Genomic DNA, 20662 nt, shown 5'->3' on the forward strand with positions numbered 1-20662 from the left:
ATTGAGCCCGGGCCTGCCGCTTGCAAGCCCTACCCACTGCTCCGGCCCCAAAACAAATTTTTTTATAATAAAATAATTTCTTCATAGGAGAGCTGGATTCTCAGCCCCCTCTGCAGCCCACCACGCTGACTGGCCAAGCAAGTGATGCTGGCATATTTTTGGGGGGTACCACACATTTCTGGGGGGCTCCGGGGGCCTATATGGTGCCCAAGATCTAACCCAGGATAACCACAGGAGAAGATCGTGCCTTCCCTACAGTCCAATCTCTTAAAATTAGTCCCAGTTCTTAAGAGTTTCCAGCTTGGTCATGCCCACACCCTCCCACCCCACATTTCTGAGGCTGCCATCTTCCTCCCTCCCTGAGAAAGTTTTGGAGTTCTCACAGTCACAGTCACAGTCCTCCCGTTGTTCATCGATTTGCTCGAGCAGGCCCAGTAACGTCTCCATCGTGAGACTTATTGTTACTGTGTTTGGCATATCGAATACGTCACGGGTAGCTTGCCAGGCTCTGCCGTGCGGGCGAGATAATCTCGGTAGCTTGCCGGGCTCTCCGAGAGGGGCGGAAGAATCGAACTTGGGTCGGCCATGTTGGCTGCGTGCAAGGCAAACGCCCTACCGCTGTGCTATCGCTCCGGAGTTCTCACACATATGAGAAATTCCTAAGTCCTCTGTTCTCCTTGGAGGAGGGTGGCAGAGGAAGATTCAACTCCAGCATCTCCAGAAACTTGGGATGAAGTTTCCTGACTAAATGAACTGGGGGTGGGCTGGGAAGAATGTTGATTAGCACAGTAATGATGAACCTAAGACAGGGTAAACTTTCCTGCAAATGCTAAATATACGACTTCTGCCAAGGATGTTTGTTTTATTTGGGGTTCAGAGGGTGGGTCCATAGGGTTTTGGGGACCATTAGGAGTGCCTGGGATTGAACCTTGTTTGCCACAAGCAAGGCAAGTTTTCACATTTTAAAAATTTAATTAAAATATTTATGTCTTCGGGCTGGAGTGATAGCACAGCGGGTAGCGTGTTTGCCTTGCACGCGGCCGACCCGGGTTCGAGCCCAACATCCCATATGGTCCCCTGAGCACCGCCAGGGGTAATTCCTGAGTGCAGAGGCAGGAGTAACACCTGTGCATCGCCAGGTATGACCTAAAAAGCAAAAAACAAAAAATAAAACGGGAAGTTAAGTGATTAAGAATAAAATATTTATGTCTTCTTCTCTCTGAGCAAGACAAGTTCTGAACCCACTGTGTTATGTTATGTCTCTGGCTGAACCGCTTCATAAAAGTTTTCTGTTGTTGTAGACCCCACAGGCCAACACCCCACTTCTGAGGGTTCTCCCTTCCTTGTTCTATAAGAAAGAGGGGTGTGGAAGCAAAATTCAGCTCGGTATTCCACCGAGTTTGCATGTGAAGGCATTTGTCAGCACTGGAACTGAGGCTGCTTTGTTTTCTTGTTTGCTTATGGTTTGGGGCCACACCCGGAGCAATGCTTAGGGGGTACTCCTGGCTCTGCATTCAGGAATCACCCCTGGCATGACTGGGGACGGTAAGGGGAGCCTACGAGCGAACCAGAGTCCCCTGAATGCAAGGCAAGAGCCCTAATCGCTCTGTACCACTGCATCACCTGAAGCTGTGTGCTTGATCCTTAATGAGCCCAGACCTAACAGTGAAGGAAAGAAAAGGGCTGGAAATCTTAAGCGTGGGAAAACTGGGTCACAGCAGTTCCGTTAAAACGCCACGAGAAGGCGCTGTGGGCATTCGTGTCCCTCCTCAGGCCCGTTCCTCTAAGGAATTTCCACCCTTGGGTTTGCTTCAGTGTTAAGAATGGGGTGGTTTGGGATCAAACACGCAGCTTCGGCCTGTGCAACGGTAGCAGATCAATTAGGGCTCTTGCCTTGCATTCAGAGGACCCTGGTTCATTCATAGGTTCCCCATATGGTCCCCCAGCCATGCCAGGAGTGATTCCTGAGTTCAGAGCCAGGAATATCTCCTGAACATCACCAGGCGTGGTCCCCAAACCATAAAGAAACAAAACCCCAAGCGTCCTTAGTCCATTGAAAGCAGATTCCCTCACCCAACTTTGGGGGTTCTGAGCTGTATCTTGCTTCCATGGCCCCTCCTACTTGTAGAACAAGGTTGGGACACCCTCAGATGTGTGGGGTGATGGGGGGTGGGGTTGACTATAACAGCAAACCTTTACTAAAGTGTCCCATCAGAGAGATAGCAAAGTGGGTTCAGAACTTTTCTTGCGCAAAGCGAAGAGAACAACAAAAAACCTTGCCTTGCTTGTGGCAGACCAGGTTCAATCTTCAGCATCACTCATCATCCCTAGAATCACTCTGGGATGACCACCAGAACCTCCAGAGAAGATTCAGCTAAGTACCCCTAAAACCTGGAAAGGCGGAAATCTAACCCAGATCCACTGAATAAATCTCTGATAATCCACTGATAAATTCTCTCTGCTCTGTGTTGGATCCATGAACTGAGGCCGCGAACTTCATCCTTAACGATCTCAGTTTCGCTGAAACGCCACGAGATGGCGATGTGAGCTTTTCCATCCCTCCCCAGGCCCGTTTCTCTAAGGAATTTCCACCCTAGGGTTTGCTTCAGTGTTAAGAATGGGGTCATTCAGCAGGTATGAGCCGGGGGAGTGGGGGCGACTAAAACCTCATGGGTCAGGGGGCGTTCCGGTCCGTCCTTCACGCCCTACCGAGGTCACCAGTCGCCCCCCGCGAGCGGCTCTCCAGCACGGCCATGGCCCCAGAAGCACAAGGACTTAATGCAGACCCAGCAGCTTGGAGCAGAAAAGTGAACGGACTATGCGTTGATCCAGCCCATCAAGTCTGCCGGAGGGGAAAGGGTGTTGCCCCATTCGCCCTCTCCTCTCTGGAAAGAAAGATGGTGGCCACATGGGAGCCTTGTGGACAGCAGGTATGAGCCGGGAGTGTGGGGGCGACTAAAACCTCATGGGAAGGGGGGCGTTTTGCTCCGCCCTTCACGCCCTACCAAGGCCACCGGTTGCCCCCCGCGAGCGGCTCTCCAGCACGGCCACGACTCCAGAACACAGAAACCAATTTCTTAACTATCTGACTTTCAGTAGAAATACTTCCAGGGTCAATAGGTAAAATAGCAGAAATCCAAAACCAACATTTAATTCTTGAACCCAGCTGTAGAAAGCAAATCACTTCATAATGCTTTTTCAGCATGTCTGATTTGGGGGGGGGGGGTAAACTCTAAATAATAGTGGTGAATCTTTTATTGAAACAATGAATCTAATCAAAGCAGATAGAGTGTTAACTAGAATTCATCTGCCTCACAGGGACGGAGAGGGGTGGGGGGTGGGGTTTTATTGGGGTTCTTCATGGTAAAAAATAAGTATTGGTAAAGGGAAATGTGTTTGATATTTGCATGACTGAGACATAAACCTGAAAGCTTTGTAACCTTTCCCACAGTGATTCAATAAATAAATAAATAAAAATTAAAAAAAAAAAAGAATGGGGTCATTAAGGATCAAGCACGCGGCTTCAGCTGGTGCAGTGGTAGCACAGTGGGTAGGGCTCTCGCCTTGCATTCTCGTACCCAGGTTCGTTCCCCAGTACCCCGTATAGTTCCCCGATCACCCCAGAAGTGATTGCTGAGTGCAGAGCCGATACCCGCTGAGCATCGCCTGGTATAGCCCAGAACTATAAACAAACAAAAAAAACAGCCTTTTTTTTTTTTAGTTCCTAAGATGTCTGATTTCTCACGCTAGAGGAGGCTAGCAAGCTGAGTGTTGCTTCTACACCCGGTTCCTCCACACGGAAAGGGATCCCCTCAGCCTGAAGGGCCAGTGGCCAGAGCACTCGCGCAGCAAGTAGGGCCTTTGAGAGTTAGGACCCGTTCTGCTATCTCTTTGGTTGAACCCTTCATAATTTTTTGTTATGGTGAACCCCACATTCCTTCAGCCCTTCACCTCACATTTCTGCCATTTCTCCCTTTACTACGTGGCAGAGTGGTGGTGGAAGCAAGATTAATCTTAATACCCCCGAGTTTGCCCTCAGATGCTTTGTTTTCCTGTTTATTTTTCGTTGGGAAAATCGATGATGCTCAGGGGTTACTCCTTAGCTCTGCACTCGGGAATCATTCCTGGCATGAGTGAGGGACCTTATGGGGTGCCGGCAAACGAACCCGGGTCCGCCGAATACAAGGCAAGAGCCCTAACCCGAAGCTGCGTGCTTGATCCTTAATGACCCGGTACCTAACATTGAAGCAAACCCAAGGGCTGGAAATCTGAAGTGTGGGAGTCGGGCCACTGCAGTTTCGCCAAGCCACCAGGAGAGGGCGCTGTGGGCATTTTTGTCACTCCCCAGGGATCTTCCTCTAAGGAATGTCCACCTGGGTCCTGGTCCTGACCTCCCTTCTAGAACCTGCTAGAGCTCCCCAGTACCGCAGAGTTCTCTTTCTTACTTTCTTTTTCTTTCTTCTTTCTCTCTTGATTCCTCCTTCCCTCCCTCCCTTCCTTCCTTCCTCCTTCCGTTCTTTTCATTTTGGGTCACACCGGTAATGCTCAGGGGTTATTCTTGGTTCTGTCTTCAGGAATTACTCCTGGAGGTGCTTGGGGTCATTCTTGGTGCTGTCTTCAGGAATTACTCCTGGAGGTGCTTATGGGGTGTGGGAAATAGAACCCAGGTCCGCCACATGCAAGGCAAATGCCCTACCCACTGTACTATGGCTCTGGCCCCTACCCGCAGAATTTCTGCAGAGAGGAGCCGGATTCTCACCCACCGTTGCAACCCGCCTTACTGACTGGGCTTGTCTTCTCTTGGGGAGCTATGGGGGGGAGTGGGATTGGAGCAGTACACGTAAAGGTTATTGGGATATTTTTTCTTGTTTATTTGTTCTTTTTTGTTTGTTTGTTTTTGCTTACACTTGGTGTTCACCTGGCTGCGGGTGTGTCCAGTGACGGTTGGACATCACTCACAGGCAGAAGGTGGTTCCAGCCAGCAGAGAGCCCGGGAGGTGGGTGGATGGGTCAGTGGGAGCAAGTGGGTCAGTGCCTGGGCATTGAGGACCAATCCGAAGCGGGGTGGGGCGGACCCGAGTATGGCTCAGCGGGGTGGGGCGGGACTGGACCGCAGGCTCCACGCCGAGCCCCCAATCTAGTGTTTTCTGGAGCTCAAAGGTGAAAACTCCGAGAATTCCTCCAGAGCCTAGTCTGGCTATTTCACTGACCAAAGTCTTAGGGTGAATTCCTCTGATGTTTGTGCGGGGGTCACAACGGCGGCACTCAGGGCTGACTCCTGACTCTGTGCTCAGAATTGCTCCTGTTGGCAGGAGGGGGATAGTACGGGGTGCGGGGGGATTGAACTGCTCCCCACGTGCAGGGCAAGAGCCCTCCCACCTGGTTCTAGCTGTGGCCCTATAATTTGTCTCATTTGTTTGCTTTATTTAGGCTAGTTTTGTGCGTGTTCTGAGGTGTCCGGTGTCTCTGGAGCGCTGGTCCTGAACCCTGGGGCTCCAGCCAAGATTCTTGGCCAAGAGATGGGGGGGGACCAAAGATGAAGGTCCCAGTGCTGCCGGGACCCTGTGCTGTGGTTTCTGGAGCCAGCCCCGAGGTACTCGGTGTGGTGCTGGAGCTGGGTGTGCACCCTAACGCACTCTTTCAGCAGTCCTCACTCATTTCTAGCCCTCAGACTTCTCAAGGGCGGCTTGCGACTCTGCAGTCAGGACAAGTCAGGTCGGCAAACACCCTCCCCACTGTGCTATGTCTTGGCCCCACAAGAAACTACCTTTCCCTACCCTTTTACTCTAGAAGAACACATTCCTGGGGGTACAATTTGCCTAGCAGGCCAACCTGTACCTGCGGGGCAAATGCATCAGCAACCTGAGGGTGCCTTCAGGCTTCCTGATACCCCGAGTTGCCGCTGTGCCTCTGGTCAGACTCCAACAACTTTGGACCACGTTTCCCAAGAGATTAAACAGCCAAAAGTTAGGTATGTGGGAGCCACACCCACAAACCACCTCAGGCTCAGCTATACAAGCTCATTTATCGGCCTTGCTTCAGAGACCCATAAACAAATCTTGAAAAAGAGCAAAATCAGGCCATTTAAACACATTAACAGCCATGATTCAGAGACTCACAAATGAATCCCAGAAGAGAGCAGTGCCGAGATGTCTCCCCACCCCGAGCCAGGCTGACTTCACTGGAGCACCTCAGAGGGGGGCAAGTGTGTCCCTCCACCTGTCCCAAATGAACCCCAGCTGCTGCAAACCTCCAGAACCCAATCACCACCACGTTTATGGCTGACCTTCACAGGCTCATCCGAGTCCCCCACGCATGAGAATGAATCTGCTGAAAAACCCAGATATGAGGGACCAGTGACTGAAAACTCCAGGCTTCATGGAGTCAGGGATGGGCAACCTCCCCCCATCTCCCTGCCCTTCTGGTTCCCTGGCAGTCATGCCCAAGAACTGCCTGTGGGTGCCATTTAAGCTAATTAATGGCCAAGATTCAGAAACTCACAAATGAATCTCAGAAGAGAGCAGCACGCAGCAGAGGTACCTCTGGACTCCAAATATTAAAAAATTTTAGACTTCTAGGAGCACGCAGCCACTTTTGAGGCTGCATGACATCTCATACTATTCATAACAAGCAATACAAAATAAATTATTTAGCATCTGCCTATCGGGCAGGCTTGGGTGGTGGTAGGAAAATTAAAAATAATGGTGGTGGAAGGCGTGATGGTTGTGGGATTGGTGTTGAAATACTGAATGTAAAGAAATTTTGTGAACAACTTTATCAAAATTAAATTTAAAATTTTTAAAAATTAAAAAAAAGAATACACTCCTGGCACCTCATGGTTTTCCTACCAAAACTGTATATCATTTCCCTGGCATATTCTGCATGCAAAGTTTCTCCTGCCCCTTTCTTCTATTGATTAAAATTCCATTGTGCAGTGAGCATTCAGGTGCTATATTGGGGATCAAACTAAATGCCCACACATAAAGGGAAACACTCTGAGCTCCCTCCTAAGAAATCACTCTCTCTCTCTCTGAGCCCCCTCCTAAGAAATCTCTCTCTCTCTCTCTCTCTCTGCACGATTGGTGGGTATGGGCCATACTAGGAGGTGTACAGGGGCTATTCAAGAACACCCCTAGTGAAAAAGCACAGTAGAAATGACATCTGTACCTATATGTTCATTGCAGCACTGTTCACAATAGCCAAAAACTGGAAACAACCCAAGTGCCCTAGAACAGATGACTGGTTAAAGAAACTTTGGTACAGCTACACAATGGAATACTATACAGCTGTAAGGATAGGTGAAGTCATGAACTTTGCTTATAAATGGATAAACATGGAGAGTATCATACTAAGTGAAATGAGTCAGAAAGAGAGGGACAGACATAGAAGGACTGCATTCATTTGTGGAGTATAAAACAACATAACATGAGGCTGACATCTAAGGACAGTAGATACATGGGATAGGTAGATTGCTCCATACCTGGAAGCCTGCCTCATGAGCAAAGGGGAGAAGGCAGCTGGAATAGAGAAGGGATCACTAAGAAAAAGATGGTTGGAGAAATGGGAGATGTGTGCAGAAAGTAGATAAAGGACCAAACATGAGAACCTCTCAGGGTCTGTATTGCAAACCATAATGCCCAAAAGTAGAGAGATTATGGGGAATCATGTCTGCCATGGAGGCAAGGGGAGGGTGGGAAAGGGGGTATACCAGGGATATTGGTGGTGGGGAATGTGCACTGGTGGAGGGATGGGTGTTTGATCATTGTGTGATTACATGAAAGCTTATAACTATCTCACCGTGATTCAATTAAAAAAACACATCAGATTAATCAAATGAAAAAAAAAAAACCACCTCTAGTGGTACGTGGAGACCATGTGGTACCAGAGATCTAAGTGAGACCGGCTGCATGCAGGACAAGCCCCTTACCTAATCAGTACTCACTCCATGGTGTCGATTCTTTTTTTTTTTTTTTTTTTTTGCTTTTTGGATCACACCCGGCAATGCACAGGGGTTACTCCTGGCTCTGCACTCAGGAATTACTCCTGGCGATGCTCAGGGGACAATATGGGATGCTGGGAATCGAATCCAGGTCAGCTGCGTGCAAGGCAAACGCCCTACCCGCTGTGCTATTGCTCCAGCCCTAGTGTAGATTCTAATTCTGAGCTTGTGCTTCCACAGGCTACATTAACTTCCAGGACAATTGTTCAATGTAGCCAAGATCATGGTTGTTAGTGGACCCCAAGGCTTGCATCGCTTTGTCCAAATGAAGACAATAATCAAGATAAACAGCACAGAACAGGAATTGTTTATTGCATTTGGAGTGACCCACCCTATTCAATGGATAGTCATTTTACCTAGTGTTGTAAATAGCTTTTCAAGTCTCTTCAATTCTCCAGAAATATTTTGGAAATGGAAGTTTAACTTGAACATCCTTGTGGGTGTGGGGGTTTGGGGTGGTACAGCTGACTTCCACAGTGTGAAAAATGCCTGCTGGGTGTTGGGTCCCTTCCCCCATTTCCTGCAATCATATTTAATTGCTCACGGAAATGAAATAATTTGGAAGCTTTCCTTAAAAAACGGCTTTGCAGTTCACACAACAGGTGCCAAAATTCACAGAAGCAAAGAATGTACACGATTAAATAAAATTTTTTTTACTCTCTCTCTCTCTCTCTCTCTCTCTCTCTCTCTCTCCATGCACTGTTCTGCTTGATACTCACAGTGCATTTAGTCCCCCCCCCCTTTTTTGTGTGTGGAGGGGACACCAGTCTGTGCTCAGGACTTATGCTTGTCCCTGCACTCGGAGATAACTCTTGGCGGGTACCAAATGGAGTGCCGAGGAACGATGCTGAGTCAGATGCGTGCGTCCAAGGCAAGCGCCTTACCAGCTGTAGGATCGCTCCGGGCCCCAATTGCTATATTTTTCAAAGAAATATTCATAACTCCTGGGCTGCCCTCAAGAAGGCAAAGGTAAGACTGGGTCCTGGGCTCCCTCAGACTGGCAGTGCAGGGGTTTACAGCGAAACTCACCTCCCTCTTCCCCCCGTCCCGGATCCCCAATAGAAATTAGTTGTTGCTATTGCCAAGAGGGTGAACGCATCGAATGCCGAACATTTAATGAAAATTATCACTCCACCAAGGTCAAGTTTGGTCCGGGATCCAATAGGGATGCAGGCGGTAGCCACACCCCCGCTCCACTTCCGCCTCTATAACTGTCATGGGGAATTCCGCCTTCTGGAAGTCTCAGGATCATTGGCTACCTTAACTGAGAAGGCGGGATGACAGCCCAATGCTAACCTACGATTGGCTAATGTTGGAGGAGGCCAAGGAGGGAGGGGGCGGAAACGAGGATGGAACGTCAGCAAATGCCAGCGCAGTGTGGCTGTGATGCTTACTGCTGATCGGCCCGTCGGTTAAATTCCAGTCTTTTATTGGGTTAAACTCTGAGGGGCGGACGGTCAGCGATTGGCCAACACGGCGCGTGGGCGGCTCCTGCGGCGCTTACTGGCGATTGGGTGGTACAGGCTGGAGCCACCGGTGTCGGAGCACTCCCGGGCCATGGCCTCGGGCGGCTGGCGCTGGCTGCGTGGCCTGTGGGCCGCGGGGCAGCCGCTGTTCCAAGGACGGGCGCTGCTCGTGACCAACACGCTGAGCTGTGGCACTCTTATGGCGACCGGGGACGCCGCGCGCCAAACCTGGGAGCTCCGCACTCGGCCGGGCCAGAAGTACGACCGGTGGCGCTCAGGTGGGCTACTTGGCCCTTGAACCCGGGGCTTTTGACCCCGAGTGTAGGTTTGGAAATCCCTGAGCCGGACCCGCGGGTTGTCACCTGGGACTGAGACCGCCTCTCTCAGGGATCCTCACAGAACCCTCTGGCCCTGATTTCCCTCCCCCTCCTCGTTTTCTCTGTGCATTCGAACCCTTGCAGCCAGGACTCTGCAGGCTTCACCTGACCCCCTACTTCCCCGCCCATTCCCGCACTTCACTCTCTCTTGGAAAGCAGGTGGAAGGTACCGCCTGGCGGGGTGAACTGGGAAGGCGGAGCATGGCTGGCTGCAAACTGTCAGCCCTGAGCAGGATGGGTGTGCATAGGGCGATGCCTGCCTGACGGTGGGGACCCTGTTCTCGATCCCCTCAGCAAGGATGTTTGTGGTGGGCTGCAGCATGGGACCCTTCCTGCATTACTGGTACCTGTGGCTGGACCGTCTGCTCCCCGCTTCCGGCCTCCGGGGCCTCCCAAACATCCTCAAGAAGGTTTTCGTGGACCAGCTGGTTGCCTCCCCAGCGATGGGCGTCTGGTACTTCGTGGGTAAGACGCAGCCTGGTGTGGGCAGGAAGCAGAAGATGCTCCATGGATGTGAGGGGACCTGGAGGCGGTCTCAGGCTCTGGTGCTCTTCTAGAAACGGGTGGGGCCGGAAGACTTCCGGAAGGAGGGGGTGCTGTGGGTCAAAGGCCAGGGCTATGGAGCCCCGACTGGGTGCATGCAGCAGACACTTTTATTATCTGCCGACCTGTAATAAAACTTGCCACCGGCTGGCACGCAGTGTCTGTCCTCTGTCCTCCTTCCCTGGGGCACGCTCCGGCCCATAACCTCTCCCTCACTGGGCAGCCCGTCTCTCCCAGCTCCACCCCACCCACTCCCCGAAGCCTCCCTGAGGTCCAGCCAGGTGGGTGGGTTCATCCTCGCAGCTCTGAACTTGGTCTTTTGGCTTCCTTTCCCAGGCATCGGCTGCCTGGAGGGCCAGACGCTGGAGGAGAGTTGCCAGGAGCTGCGGGACAAGTTCTGGGAATTCTACAAGGTGGGCTTAGACTTGACCTCACCCCTTTGCTTCAGGCCAGTGACTGCTAAGAATCTGGCCCGAGGCACATTTCTAAGGCCCCACCCCCTCTGGCTCCCTCCCCGGCCCTTTGAAGCCCCGCCCCTTTTCTAGCCCCGCCCCCGCCCCACCCCCATAGCACCAGGCCCCACTCCTCACCCCTGCTCTCCCTGCAGGCCGACTGGTGCGTGTGGCCCGCAGCACAGCTGCTCAACTTCCTTTTTGTGCCCCCCCATCTCCGAGTCACCTACATCAACGGGCTGACACTGGGCTGGGACACGTACCTGTCCTACCTGAAATATCGGGTGAGGCCCGGATAGCAGGCACTGGCGGGGTAGTGGGAAGGGGGGGCTCAAAAGGCCGTGCCCACCTGACCAGCCCCTCTTGTCTGCACAGATCCCGGGACCCGGCACATCCCCTGGCTGCGTGGCCCTGGGCACGGTGCACACTGAGCTGCCCTCGTCGCAGTCCGGATGCCAGACAGGGCAAGACTGACCGTGTGGCACCCCCGCCTGGGAGAAGGAGCCCGAGGACCTGGACACGGGGCGGGGCTGGCCCTCCCCAGTCAGATTCGTACTTCAGTTTCTCCATCTGAACACACCCATCAAGGTGGTCCAGCCCTCAGTTGGGCACCTCAGCCACAGGTGACAGGCAGCCGAGTTCCCAGTGCTGCCTAGGACCATGGTGGCGCTGACATCGGCCAGACCCCGAGCCCGCACACCACCCGGACTGGAAATGCATTAAATTCTCTGGTGGTCGTGCAGCCCTCAGAGTATGGGGCAGGAGCTCGGCGCACACGGGGGTGTCCATTCGCTTTATTGTGGGGTGTGGTTGTTGTCAGGGCATCTCCTGGGGGTGGGAGGGCAGGTTTGAAAGTCGGGACGTCAGAACAGACGGAAGGGGCCTCCCAGGGTAGCAGACACCCATAGCAGCCCCCCACCCTTAAAACCAGACCCGTGGGGAGGGTGCACCGCGGGCCCCCACCTCGGCCCGCTGTCCCCCGAGTCCCATCCCAGGGGCCCGGTGGGTGTGGCCAACTCCCATCACGGATCAGCCTGCCGGAGGGTGTCATCCAGCCCCCCCCTTTAACTAAACGTGTGGATGGGGCTGAATTTTAAAAAAAGGGGGTTCAGGAGAGGAGGTGCATGGTGAGGTCATGGGGCCACGACAGGCCACGGCAGAGGGACGGGACTGTTATGTACAGGGCGGGGCGGAGCGGGCATCTCCGATAAATAAATAAATAGCTACGATCATAGATAATAAATAGGGGGGGGCGGGCGGCGGGGGGCGGCTCAGCAGGCGCAGTCCTGGTGCGGCGGCGCCTGCTGGTCCGTGAGCTGCGGGCCCTGCTTGGCGCCGGTCACCGCAGGGTCGGCCGCGTCCAGCGACTCGGACATCTTGTCGCAGATCACGTCCACCAGCCGCTCAAACGTCTGCTTCACGTTGATGTTGTCCTTGGCGCTGGCCTCGAAGAACTCGAACCCTGTGTGGGGGCGGTGGGGTGAGGCCCCACCCCCAGAGCCAAGCCCCTCAGCGCCCCCCTCCTCCCCCCGAAGCTGCCCTGTCACTGTGCCCAGGATCTTCCTGTTTTCCTTTGGTTTGGGGGCCACACCCGGAGGTGCTCACTCCTGGTGGGGACCCTCCCGGGGCTGGGGATGGAGCCCGGGCCAGCTGCCCTTCGCCCTGCCCTGCCATGCGCGTCCCGACGCGTCAGGACTCGACCCAGAGCAAACCCCGCAACGCCACAGGCGGCCCAATCCCACTACCACACCCGCAAACAGCTGATCTCTGGCTCAGGACCCCTGTTCTGTGCCCCTCCGCAGAGGGTGGGCGCCCGGGCAGGAAGCGCGCATGCGCGGGCCCCGGGTCTCTCCGTGCACTCACCCAGGTGGTCGGCCAGCTGCCGGCCACGCTCCGAGGACACCACGCGCTCGTCCTCCATGTCACACTTGTTCCCCACCAGGAGCACCTGCGCGTTGTCCCAAGAGTAGGTCTTGATCTGGGTGGACCTGCAGAAGGGCGGCCGGGGTCTCAGCAGGGAAGACCCCTGGGCTCCTCCTGCCACTGCAACCCTCCCAGCCTCTTCCCCACATACCCATTCCTCGCTGCTTTCTGGAGTCTAGAATGTTCTTTTGAGGTTTTTTTTTTTTTTTTTTTTTGCTGTGTGGGGGGGCTTTGAGCCATACCCTCAGGTGCTGAGGGGTGACTCCTGGCTCTGTGCTCAATCAGGAATCACTCCTGGGGACCCTCTGGGATGTCCAGGATCAAAGCTGGGTCAGAGGCATGCAAGGCAAACGCCCTCCCCACTGTACTGTCTCTCCACTCCTGTTCTTTTATTTTGCAAGATGGGGGCTCGGGGGGCAACACTCCACACTGCAGGGCATGGGGGACCCAATACAGTGCCAGGGATCGAAGTTGTGTCATCTTATACAAAGCAAGCAACCTCCCCCCCAGTGCTAACTCTTTGGGGGGGCAGTCAGGTCTCCCGAGCAGTGCCCAGGGGATGTAGGGCTATCTATGGTGAGACTCACCCAGCAGAGCAAGGCCAGAGGACAGGGGCCTTGCTCAGGTCTGGCAGTGTCTGGATATCAGTGGGGGTGGGGACCCCAGGCCACACCCATGATGATCAGTATTCTACATGGTGCCAGGAACCAATCCAGATTCGGGTGTATGCAAGGCTGGGCCTCACCCCTGCACTCTCTCCTGGGCCTGGGTCTCAATCCTGCACACACTCTCCCGGGCCCAGGTCTCACCCCTGCATTCTCTCCCAGGCCCAGGTATCACCCCTGCACTCTCTCCCAGCCCCAGGCCTCACCCCTGCATTCTCCCCTAGGCCCAGATCTCACCCCTACATTCTCCCCTAGGCTTAGGTCTCACCCCTACACTCTCTCCTAGGCCCAGGTCTCATCCCTATACTCTTGCCCCAGACCCGTGTCTCACCCCTGCACTCTCTGAGCTGTGTCTCCTAGTGATCTCCAGGATGGATCTTTCTTGTACATTATTACTATGGGGTTTGGGCCACACCATGTGGTGCCCATTTGGAGATCAGCAGTGCTCCCTGGCAGTGCTCTGGAGCTGCATGTGGGGCCAGGATGTGGGGAGGAGCAAGGTGAAGGGGGGCACCACCCCGCAGGCCCAGCACCCAGGCGCAAACTGTGGGACTTGGAGTTCAGGCAGATTCTCCATCCTCTGGCCCGGGCAGATTCTCTTGGCCCCAGAATGTCTCCCCACCCTATGCAGAACGTTAGAGTGTGTCTGTGGAGGCACCAGGACAAAGAGGGAGGAGCACATGCCTCAGGTGGGATGGGGGGGGGGGGGTTACAATATTTGCTGACTTCAGCAGGAATGGGGGTGTTGTGAGTTTGTTTTCAGAAAAGGGGTGGAAAGCCAAGTAAGCTGGGAGGGCGAGAAAGACAGTCCAACGGGCAGGGTGCTTGCTTTGTGTGTGGCAGACCCAGGCTCGATCCCCAGCACCCCAGATGGTTCTTGAGCACTGCAAGGAGGTGATTCCTCAGTGCAGAGTTGGGAGGAACCCCTGAGAATCACCCATTGTGGCAACAAACCAAAATAAAACAAACTAATAATAATATTAATAATAATTGGGGCTGGAGAGATGGCACAGCGGGTAGGGCGTTTGCCTTGCACGTGGACGACCCGGGTTCAATTCCCAGCATCCTATATGGTCCCCTGAGCACCGCCAGGAATAACTCCTGAGTGCAGAGCCAGGAGTAACCCCTGTGCATTGCCGGGTGTGACCCAAAATAATACTCCAGGAACTTCTGTGTCAGTGCCAGGAGCTGTCCTTACTGTTTGACAGTTTCTGCCCCCTCCTCCATGCCCCCAATATGCCAACAAGCCTTGTCAGCCCCCCTCGGAGCACTCTTTGCCCTAACTCCGAGCCAGTGCCACGCCAAGATCAGAGTATGCCAGTGGCTGCGGGGACGCAGTGCGGTTCTTGCGGCACTAGCTGAGGTAGGGCCCTGCCGCTGGCTGAGTGAGCCCGGGGCCACTCACCAGTCCTGCACGGCATTGAATGACTCTTCATTGGTGATGTCGTACATGAGGATGAAGCCCATGGCCCCTCGGTAGTATGCCGTGGTGATGGTCCTGTACCGCTCCTGACCTGCTGTGTCCTAGAGGAGAAGAGACAGAAGGTCAGAGGGAACCCCACCCCGAAGTCCTCAGAATCAGGGGCCTGACCCCCAAACTAAAACATTTGCTTATAAATGGAGGGATGTGGAGAGTATCATGCTGAGTGAAATGAGTCCGAAGGAGAGGGAGAGATATAGAATAACTGCATTCATTTGTGAGATACTAAAAAAAAAAATAGAGACTGATATCCAAGGCCAGGAAAAACAGAAGCTAGGAGGACTGATCAATGGTTGGAAGCTTTCCAGGAGTGTGCGAGGGGGACGAAGGGAAGTTAGGATAGAGAAAGGGCCAGAGGACCAGTAAGACACTAATAGTTGGAACAGTTGGAAATGATCACTCTGGACAAGAGATGAGTGTTGAAAAGTGATAGACATAACCTTTCATCCTCTGAATTGCAAACCAAAATACTCAAAGGGAGGGAGGGAGGGGGGAGGGGAGAGGGGAAAAGTGCCTGCCATAATGGCAGGGGGGCAGACGGGAACTGTGTGGTGGGAACTGTCCACTGATGAAGGGCTAGGTGTTGGACATCACATGACTAAAAATCATGAACAATTTGTAACTGTGTATCTTACTGTGATCATTTTTTTTTTTTTTTATTTTTTGGGTCACACCCGGTGATACAAGGGGTTACTCCTGGCTCTGCACTCAGGAGTTACTCCTGGCGCTGCTCAGGGGACCATATGGGATGCTGGGAATCAAACCCAGGTCGGCCGCATGCAAGGCAAACGCCCTACCCGCTGTGCTATCTCTCCAGCCCCTGATTCTATTTTTTTAAATTATTGAAAAATAAAACAAAAAATTCAAAAGGAAAAAAAAATACTTACAGAGAGAAAAAAAAAAGAGAGAAAGAAAAAGTCTTCCATTTCAAGTCTGGGGCGGGGGTAGTGGGTGGGGAGCACATCCAACAGTGCTCAGGGGTACTCCTGGCTCTATGCTCACGAACCACTCCTAGCAGAGCTCGGGGGACGATATGGAGCACCTGGTATAAAACCCAGGTCTGCAAAATGCAAGGTAAATGCACTACCCATTGTACTATTGCTCCGGCCCAAACTTAACTGTTTGGCTCAGTTTGAAGGCCACACCCAGCAGTGCTCAGGGGTTACTCCTGGCTCTGAACACAGAAATCACTGCTGGCGGTGCTTGGGGGACCATATGGGATGATGGGGATTGAACCCAGGTCCACTGTGTGCAAAGCAAACGCCCTCCCTGCTGTACTAGGGTGTTGTTTGTGGGTTTTTTTTTTTTTTGGGTTTTCTTTTATTTTGCTTTGGACTCTTGTTTTTTTTTGTCTCTGGGTCACAAGAGCCAGCTGTGCAGCCAGTGATCCCTATTGGGGCCAGGTCCAGAGGGGGAGGCGTCTGCCTCATATGTGAAGACCTGGATTGGATCCCAGCATCCCTTAAGGTCCCCTGAGCACCACCAGGAGTCATTCCTGAGTGCAGGGCCAGGGGTAAGCCTTGAGCATTGCTAGGCCTGCCCTCTTCCCCCCAAAATCACTTCTAGCAGGGTTCAGGAGAATCTATGGGGTTTTGGGGTTCAAACCTGGGTCAGCTATGTGCAAGATAAGCGCCCTCCCTGCCCTTCTGGGGAAAAACCTTACTGTAGGGATGGTAGCGCTGCCCCAGTGCTGGGGGTAGGAGGAGCTGGGGACACCTTTGGGGTCACTGGTCCCCGGTTCACAGCAAGCCCCCGTGCCCTGCATGGGAATGAGTGACAGGCGCAGAGATGAAGCACACAGAGGCCGGCAGGCCCCGCGGCCCCACGCACCCAGATCTGCAGCTTGATCCTCTTCTCATTGCGGTAGATGGTCTTGACCTTGAAGTCGATGCCCACGGTGCTGACGAAGGCAGGCGTGAAGGAGTCGTCGGCGTAGCGGAACAGGAAGGACGTCTTGCCCACCGAGCTGTTACCAATGATGAGGATCTTGAACATGTAGTCGAAGTTCTGGTCTGAAGACTCCTTCTGCCCATAGCGTGAGTCTGTGGCCGACGCCATCTGGGGATGCGGGCAGGCGTGGGTGAGCCTGGGGGTGTCCCTCCATCCGCCGCCCCCCAGAGGAGGGAACGTGTGGGATCGCTCCCAGCAGATGGAGGGCCGTGACCTTGAAAGGCTAGGAGGCTTCTGAGGAGGGGCTCAGGGTGACTACCAGGGAGGAGCTGTTCCTGGAGCGCCCCCCTGCAGGCCTGCACCCACGCTCCGCCAGAACCCCAATAAGCCCTATAGGGCAGCACCGCTCAGGGGGAGGCTGCGCCCCCATTAATCATTCACGCGGGGCGCACGTGCAGCCGCCATCCAGCCGGGATGCAGGACGTGCATCCGCAGTGCCGGTTCTCCTGGGCAGGGACAAGGCAGCTGCGTCACGTGACGGGGAGGAGGCGTGTCCATGCTCACGTGCACCCCGCCGGACACACACTAACCAGTGCATGAGGAGAGTGCACAGGTGAGGGTGCCAAGGCGATGGGGCCCTGGGCGGCCGCTCACACTTGTCCACACAGAGACTTCCATGTCCAAATGTGCACAGACAGCGTGCCCTGCAGCCGTGCGCACGGCCGCGACCCAGTACGCAATCCCGGCACGTCTGCACACGGTCCCTCCTGCACACACACGCAGACCACGCATCTCCGCACACAGGTAGCATGCAAACACCTGGTCCAGGTGCCCCGGGTGTCACAAGACTGTTCCCTGGCGCACACTCCAGGGTACACGAGCCCCGCGGCACAGGCGGGCGCGCACACGCGTGTGCACACCACGCGCACGCGCACGCACTCAGCCTCCCGTGCGCACAGCTTCCCGCAAGGCACCCGCCTCCCCTCCCCCTCCGCCGCAGAGCCGGGGGTGGGGAGAGAGATGGGGGTGAGGGCTGGGCAGGCCGGGGGAGCCCGCACAGGCCTCCCCTTCCCAGGCCCGCAACCGCTGCATCCTTCCCCGCATTCCAGCGCACCCTACTCGCCCCTACCCCGACAGCCCATCAGTCAAATGAAGGTTATGCGGGAGCTCGGCGCAGAGCACACCTGGACACCCGGGAGCTCACCTTGGCCTTCAAGAAACCGGCGGCGACCCTCGAGCGGCGACTTCTTGGGCGGCGCGGGGCCGGGGCCGCGGGGGCGCTGATGCGGGGCTGCGCGGCGGCGGCTGGGGCCCCTGCAGTCCGCGGTGACGTCCTGCAAAGAGCGGGGCGGGGCCTCGCATGCAGATACGGCGTGACGCCATCGTGGGGCGGGGCATCACGCCGGAAGGCGGGCCGCTAGCTCGTGCGCAACCTATAGGGCGCGGTTTCTGCACAGACAGAGGAGTGAGGGTCCAGTAACAAACGGAGGCGGTGCGGGTGGGCGTGGCCACCTGCCGGGTCCCGCCCCTGGTCTGCGTGCGGGAGGTGGGGCTTCTCGCCCCTTTAACGGGCTTAAGAGCTCTGAGCGACGGGGTGAGAAGCCAACCAGCAGCTGTCCCCGCCCTCCTTCTGACCAATGGCAGCTCACGAAAGGAGCAGAAAGGCTGATGGCTGGGTTGAGTCCTAGGTTTCAGGAGGCGTCGCCTTTCCTGTCCCTGACCCTCCTAGTGGGGACTTCTGCTATCGCCACCCCACCCGGGGTGCAGTGACCTCTTCTCCAACACCCTCTACTCTTCGGCAAAGAGAAACAGAGCTCCGTGTCCCCCTCTTTCTGGGGTTCAAGGAGGAGGCCAAAGACCCCCGCCTCATATCTCCCCAATCAGAGGGTCGGGCTGAGGGAGGAACCTTCCCGCCCAGAACTGAGACGAAAGGGAAGAATCCGGGGAAAGGGAGTGAGGGCCGGGGGACCGGAGCGATCCCGGCGCCCCACGGGGTCCCCCGAGCCCCGACACCAGTGATCCCCGAGCGCAGAGCCAGGACTCAGCCCTGAGCACCGCCGGGTGTGGCCCTAAAACTAAAAAGAGAAAAAGCGAGGGGCAGACAGTCGCGCTGAAAGCCTCTCCCTTCTTGCGCCCCATTTTCCAGGGAACAAAATGCCCAAAACACGGCGGAGGCAGGTCAGGAAAAAAATAAAATAAAATAAAGGCCTGTCCCCTCAGCACCGCGAAAGGGAGAGCCGACAGGGCTTCAGAGAACCCACAGTTTGGTCCCAGCATCCGGAGATGCTCCCCTCAAGAAGCGGCGGAGGCTGGATGATGGGACGCAGTGATGCATGGTTTGTCACACACGCCCCCACCTAGTCTTAAGGGTGCGAAACAGCCAGTGCTGGGGGAGAGAGGGGAGAACCGGGTATTTATTTTGAGTCCCTGGCCCGCAACTCTGGCGCCCCCAGAGACTCTGGTTCCCACTTGTCCGTTCCTCCCCAGGAGGTAGGGAAAGGGGGGAGGGTGGGCTCGTCCTGTTTATAAAAAGCTCGCCAGCTGCAGAGGCGACCAGAATAACTTCGCGCCTCCAGGCCGCTCCCCGCCCCCAGGCACCATGGAAGCAAATGTGTCTCTCTCTCCCCCTCTGCCCCCTACCCCTTCTCTCCCCCTCTTTTTCCTTCTCTCCCCTCTCTCCCCTTCTCTCACTCTCCCCCCCCCCCCAATCTCTGTCTGTCTGCGTCTCTCTTGTGTTTGTCCTTCTCTACCTCTCTCAGACAAAAGAAGTATCACAAACCCAGTACGGAGAACAGAGAGAGCTCAAACCATTTACAAAGAAAGAAAAACAGGGGGCTGGAGCGATAGCACAGCGGGTAGGGGGTTTGCCTTGCACGCGGCTGACCCGGGTTCGATTCCCAGCATCCCATAGGGTCCCCCGAGCACCACCAGGAGTAATTCCTGAGTGCAGAACCAGGAGTAACCCTGTGCATCACCGGGTGTGGCCCAAAAAGTTAAAAAATAAAAAAATAAAATAAAAATACCTTGCATGCGGGCTGGAGCGAAAGCACAGCAGTAGGGCGTTTGCCTTGCGTGCAGCCAGCCCAGCCAAGCCGGGTTCGATTCCTCTGCCCCTCTCGGAAAGCCTGGCAAGCTATTGAGAGTATCTCGCCCGCACGGCAAAGCCTGGCAAGCTACCCGTGACGTATTTAATATGCCAAACACAGTAACAACAAGTCTCAAAATGGAGACGTTTCTGGGCCCGCTCGAACAAATCGATGAACAACGGGAGGACAGTGACAGTGACAGTGACCTTGCATGCATCTCTGTCCCCAGCGCTCCACCCAGAAACTCCAGGGCAGCCTCAGAAATCCCTATTGGTCCCTCCCCACAGCAAGAACAAGTCCAGGAGGAGAAGCGGCAGCTTCTTCAGGGATCTTTGTGTGATATAAAGCAATGGGGGGCTTTATTGTCAAGAATTAGCAGAAGTGGGGGGGCTAGGTGAGAGGGAAGTGGGCGCCTCATGTGCCACTCCCGTTCTGTCTCCAAAGTCCCAGGTCATGGTCCTGCTGTCCACTCTCCATCGCCCCCAGCCTAACCCTTGCAAACTAAAATGTAAAATGGTTATATATTTTTACATCAGCATTTAGCATCAAAGATTTGCAGGGGCCCCCATACAGCAGGAGAAAGGGAAGGGAGTCACAGGACACCTCCATCTTTCTTGGCCAAATGTTCCTTGCACTGATGGCGGGAGATACCTGCCCCAGGACCTTTGCACCTGCCACCTGCTGCTTTGGGCCGAACTTAGCATCCTCCGCCACCTGGCGTCTCTGCCATCTCCTGCAGAGGTCCTCTCCTGCCCCTCACCTCCTATCTCCTCACCACAGC

General features: G+C 54.8%; 2 protein-coding genes across 2 annotated transcripts; one reads left to right on the top strand and one right to left on the bottom strand.

Annotated features, from left to right (window-relative positions):
* The first annotated feature begins 9503 nt into the window (after window positions 1-9503).
* On the top strand, window positions 9504-11613 carry MPV17L2 (MPV17 mitochondrial inner membrane protein like 2). Its single transcript, XM_056119489.1, has 5 exons — window positions 9504-9743; window positions 10137-10307; window positions 10722-10798; window positions 10993-11121; window positions 11213-11613. The coding sequence occupies exons 1-5, from the start codon at window positions 9557-9559 to the stop codon at window positions 11309-11311; spliced, it is 663 nt and encodes a 220-aa protein (XP_055975464.1). The 5' UTR covers window positions 9504-9556; the 3' UTR covers window positions 11312-11613.
* RAB3A (RAB3A, member RAS oncogene family) lies at window positions 11612-18159 on the bottom strand. Its single transcript, XM_056119488.1, has 5 exons — window positions 18000-18159; window positions 16736-16963; window positions 14831-14949; window positions 12701-12825; window positions 11612-12299 (listed from the first exon to the last, which is right to left on the bottom strand). The coding sequence occupies exons 2-5, from the start codon at window positions 16961-16963 to the stop codon at window positions 12109-12111; spliced, it is 663 nt and encodes a 220-aa protein (XP_055975463.1). The 5' UTR covers window positions 18000-18159; the 3' UTR covers window positions 11612-12108.
* Between the last annotated feature and the right edge of the window lie 2503 nt (window positions 18160-20662).

The sequence above is a fragment of the Sorex fumeus genome, unplaced genomic scaffold (assembly GCF_029834395.1).
Source record: "Sorex fumeus unplaced genomic scaffold, SorFum_2.1 ptg000041l, whole genome shotgun sequence".
In the NCBI taxonomy this organism is placed as follows: Eukaryota; Metazoa; Chordata; class Mammalia; order Eulipotyphla; family Soricidae; genus Sorex; species Sorex fumeus.

What these genes read in the sequence shown, in the direction of transcription:
- MPV17L2 (XM_056119489.1), top strand. Translation starts at nt 9,557, where the DNA reads ATGGCCTCGGGCGGCTGGCGCTGGCTGCGTGGCCTGTGGGCCGCGGGG. An exon ending in AGTTCTGGGAATTCTACAAG is followed by an intron (nt 10,799 to 10,992) that starts GTGGGCTTAGAC and finishes CTCTCCCTGCAG; the next exon opens with GCCGACTGGTGCGTGTGGCC. An exon ending in TGTCCTACCTGAAATATCGG is followed by an intron (nt 11,122 to 11,212) that starts GTGAGGCCCGGA and finishes TTGTCTGCACAG; the next exon opens with ATCCCGGGACCCGGCACATC.
- RAB3A (XM_056119488.1), bottom strand. Translation starts at nt 16,963, where the DNA reads ATGGCGTCGGCCACAGACTCACGCTATGGGCAGAAGGAGTCTTCAGAC. An exon ending in GGATCAAGCTGCAGATCTGG is followed by an intron (nt 14,950 to 16,735) that starts GTGCGTGGGGCC and finishes CTTCTCCTCTAG; the next exon opens with GACACAGCAGGTCAGGAGCG. An exon ending in TTCAATGCCGTGCAGGACTG is followed by an intron (nt 12,826 to 14,830) that starts GTGAGTGGCCCC and finishes GCCCTTCTGCAG; the next exon opens with GTCCACCCAGATCAAGACCT.